The sequence below is a fragment of the Henckelia pumila genome, chromosome 3, assembly GCF_033568475.1.
Source record: "Henckelia pumila isolate YLH828 chromosome 3, ASM3356847v2, whole genome shotgun sequence".
Classification (NCBI taxonomy): domain Eukaryota; kingdom Viridiplantae; phylum Streptophyta; class Magnoliopsida; order Lamiales; family Gesneriaceae; genus Henckelia; species Henckelia pumila.
In genome coordinates, this window is record NC_133122.1 from 156,432,935 (window position 1) to 156,437,580 (window position 4,646).

Genomic DNA, 4,646 nt, shown 5'->3' on the forward strand with positions numbered 1-4,646 from the left:
TTTAGGCGCCACAGAAATCCCCCCAAGTTACTTGTCTTCTCTCCGTATGTGCCTGAGTAGCTTTGGCATCCCACCATAAGTGTGACGTCTGAAATCCAATCTACTAAATCGCATGAATTTAATTTAATAAATATTAGAATTTCTATTTTTAAGTTTATATGATTTAAATTCCTTATTTGAATTGTGTGCTAATAGAATATTTGATTATTTATTCAAATGATTTTATTGTGCAATTTAGTTGTTTTAATAATTTTAAAGGTTTAAGCTTGCATATTTAAATTATTTTAAATTAATTTTAATTGTTTAAGTTTATTCTTTTAAATGATTTTGATTTTAATTGTTTAGTTTATTTGTTCAAATTATTTTAACTGTTTAGCTTATTTGTTTAAATGATTTTTAATTGTCCAACTTATTTATTTATTTTAAATAGCCTGGGTTAGCGGTTGGTTATTTTAAATTATTTCAAATGTCTAGCTTATTTGTTTTAAATGCTTTTAATCGTCCAAATCATTTTAAAGGTTTTTATTTCTGCTTGTGTATTTATTTAAATTGTTTTTTTTGTTTGTTAAATGATAGCCTAGTTTGTTTAAATTATTTGTAATCGTTATTTTTGTTATTTAAATATTTTACTCGTTGTCGTGGCATCAGAATATTTACAGTGTTTAAATTCTTGGATTTTCAAGCTTGTGCTTTATTTAGTGCAATTTAATTTATAGTTCTAGTTTCCAATTGGAGTAGCACTTTTTCTCCTAACACTCATACACACTCAACCTTATCCTTAAACTTAATTCAAACCCTAACCCAACTAACGGTTTAGTACATGCCGCCCGCAGGGCACTATCCTGTGGGTGATGTGTAACCCCATGATTGGTCAAAATTAGTGGGTCTCACGTGGAGCCCACTGATTTTAACCAATCATGAGCCACCACGTCACCCGCTAGACACTACCCTGCGGGTAGCATCTACTCAACCACACACCTTCCACCTAAACACACACACTCACTCGCGTAATACACACTCTCAAACACACAAGAGCCGAATTTATTCCCCAGTTCTTCAAGAAATTTCCCATCGGCTTCTTCTTCAAGATTTTCTCCACCATTCACGCCACCAGCAGCTTCCATTTCCGGCGAGTCATCTTCAAGAAAGCTGGTCGAGCTACTCCCCCTCCCATTGAGCTCGATTTCAGCTCCTTTCTCGTCCTCCATAGCTCGACCGCAGCTCACTTGGCTTTTGATTGTTGGAAATATTGAATGAATTATGATTGTTGGAAGAAATGGGCTTGAAAGGGTTTGAAGTGATTGACCCAAATGGCTTGAAACACTTGTCCCAAGTATTGAAAAATTCAAAAATTTGGTGAAATAAATTGGAGGGAAATGGGGAATTGGTTGTCCCACATTGGAACAACTCCAATTTGTTGTTCACCTTAAATAACCCATGTTTGGTTTATGGGATTGGGCCCTTAGGGCACCAGATGTTTTGTAAAGGGGCAAGACGCTAATCGATGCAACAAACACACGCGCGCGCGGCCGGCCGGCCGGCGAGGCGAGGTTTTATGATAAAATTTATTTAAAATAATATTTTATTATTTTATTGAGTGCGCCCGGGCGGTAAATAATTACCGCTCGAGCGCATCACCTCGTTTGCGACAGAAGTTGGGCGCCCAAGCGGTAATAAATGACCGCTCGAGCGCACCGTTCAAAGTAGGTGTGCGCCCGAGCGGTAAAATATTACCGCCCGTGCGCGACACCTATTAGGTGCGAGACAAAAGATTGGTGCTCGAGCGGTAGAAAATTACCGCCCGAGCGCACCTTTTGTGTTCTGAAAAGTCACGACTCTTTCTGGGCTTTTTCTGTCATGGGTTGCATCCTTACGCCTTCAAACATATTGTTTCGTGTATAAGACTATATATACGTTGGTTATAACACAGAAAAGTTACACAGAAACATCTGATAACGTATATATCAGATTTCTGATTTCTGAAAAATCTCTCCCTCACTTTCTCAAAGAAAAGTTGAAACTTATTTTCGTTCGCTGAAGTTCGTGATATTTGTAGTGCTGCTATATCACGATCGTTAGTCATTGTATCTTAGAGACGATTGCCGCCAACGTTGAGCACTGTTAACGGGCAATTTCGTCTTGCGGATAGAGAGATTCTTTTGCTTCAACTAGTTGTTGTTGCCGTTGCTGCTGTTGTTGTACACGTTTTCAGAATTCGAAGTACACCTTTATAACAATCGCAAGACGAAATTTTTGTATTTCTCGGATTCTGAAGATGTCTACCGTTTCATTCACTCCGCTCGCTTCCGCCCCTGCACATGGAGAAAAGCCGCCAAAGTTTTATGGTGCCGACTTCAAACGTTGGTAGCAGAAGATGCTGTTCTATCTGACAATGCTCAATCTGTCTAGATTTCTGAAGGAGGATCCCCTTATCGTCGTGATGGCGATTCTGACACCCAAAGGAGGACCGCTGTTGATGCATGGAACCACAGCGATTTTTTGTGCAGAAACTATATTCTGAATGGCCTTGATGACACTCTCTATAGTGTTTATTCATCAGTCAAGACGGCCAAGGAACTCTGGGATTCCTTGGAGAAGAAATACAAAACGGAAGACGCAGGTATAAAGAAGTTTGTGGTTGGAAAATTTTTGGACTTCAAGATGATAGACTCAAAAACTGTAATGAGTCAAGTGCAAGAGATACAAATCATCTTGCATGACTTATTGGCAGAAAGGATGAAAATCAATGAACCATTCCAAGTCGCATCTATCATTGAGAAGTTGCCTCCTATGTGGAAAGACTTCAAAAACTACCTTAAGCACAAACGTAAAGAGTTGAAACTTGAAGATCTTATAGTGCGACTTCGCATTGAGGAGGACAACAAAAATACCGAGGCCAAGTCACATAAAAAGATGGAAACCGAGGCCAAAGCAAATCTGGCGGAATCTAGTATGAGTCACAAGATGAAGCGCCCCCATGATGGAAAGCAAAAGGGGAAAGCGAAGAAATTCCAAGGAAGTTGCTACAACTGTGGAAAACCGAATCAAATGGCAAGGGATTGCCGAATTCCAAAGAAAAAGAACACAAATCAGAAACAAAATCAATCAAACTTGGTTGAACAAAGGTATGTACCTTTAGCAATTTCTGATATTGATTTAAGTGTCGTTATTTGTGAGACCAACATGGTGGATGATCCGAGAGGATGGTGGATTGATACCGGCTCTACGAGTCACATTTGTGCCATAAAGATATGTATTCCACGTATGCCACCGTTGGGGATCGAAAGTTGTTCATGGGAAACTTCGCAACGTCTGAAGTTGTGGGAGTGGGAAATGTGGTGTTGAAGATGACCTCGGGTAAAGAGGTGACGCTCAAGAATGTGCTGCATGTGCCAAACATTCGGAAGAACTTAGTTTCTGGTTCACTCTTGAGCAAGGCTGATTTTAGAATGGTATTTGAATCTGATAAATTTGTGTTAACTAAATCTGGTGTATTTGTTGGGAAAGGGTACCAAGATAGTGGTCTCTTTAAGTTGAATGTAATGAATGTTTCCCGCCTTGAGGCGAAGAATAAAGTTATTGGTTCTGCTTACTTGACTGAAAGTTATGATATATGGAATGAACGATTAGGACATGTTAACTTCAACACGTTGCAAAGACTTGCAAATTTAAATGTAATACCTATGTTTAAAAGAAATCCACAACATAAGTGTGAGATTTGTGTTGAAGCGAAAATGGTTAAAACTCCATTTCATAATGTCACGAGAAGTACTACGCCACTTGAATTAATACATACTGATGTATGTGATTTAAAAATGGTACAAACACGAGGTGAAAATAAGTACTTTATAACATTCATTGATGATTGCACCAGATTTTGTTACGTATATTTATTGAAAAGCAAATATGAAGCAATTGAAGCTTTCAAGAAATATAAGACTGAGATTGAAAATCAACGAAGTTCGAAAATTAAAATGATTCGAAGTGATCGAGGTGGAGAGTATGTGGCTCCTTTTGAAGAATTTTGCTCAACTTCAGGCATCATTCATCAAACGACAGCCCCTTACTCACCTCAATCCAATGGCGTTGCAGAACGCAAAAATCGAACATTAAAGGAAATGATGAACGCGTTGTTAATAAATTCGAGCTTACCTCAAAATATGTGGGGTGAATCGATTCTCTCAGCAACTCACATTCTAAACCGAATTCCAATCAAAGGAAAAGACGAAACACCATATGAACAGTGGAAAGGTCGTAAACCTTCTTACCAATACCTCAAAGTGTGGGGGTGTTTGGCTAAAGTAAAAGTACCTAAGCCAAAACAAATAAAAATTGGGCCTAAAATGGTTGACTGTATATTTATTGGTTATGCATACAATAGTAGTGCATATTGATTTTTAGTACATAAGTCAATGATTCCTGATGTACATGAAGGCACAATTATGGAGTCAAGGAATGCTGTATTCTTTGAAAATATCTTTCCATGTAAAGAAAGGAAAGAAATTAGTTCGAACAAGCGAACTCATGAAAACACAACTGAAACTCCACAAAACAACGAGGAACCACAACGCAGCAAGCGTGTAAGAGTTGAAAAGTCGTTTGGTCCTGATTTTCTAACATACATGTTAGATAATGAACCAAGAACT

The 4,646-nt window shown here is 38.3% G+C and overlaps 1 protein-coding gene across 1 annotated transcript; it reads left to right on the forward strand.

Moving 5' to 3' along the window:
• The first annotated feature begins 1,276 nt into the window (after positions 1–1,276).
• LOC140889800 (uncharacterized) lies at positions 1,277–3,345 on the forward strand. Its single transcript, XM_073297531.1, has 2 exons — positions 1,277–1,333; positions 2,410–3,345. The coding sequence occupies exons 1-2, from the start codon at positions 1,277–1,279 to the stop codon at positions 3,343–3,345; spliced, it is 993 nt and encodes a 330-aa protein (XP_073153632.1).
• The last annotated feature ends 1,301 nt before the right edge of the window (positions 3,346–4,646 follow it).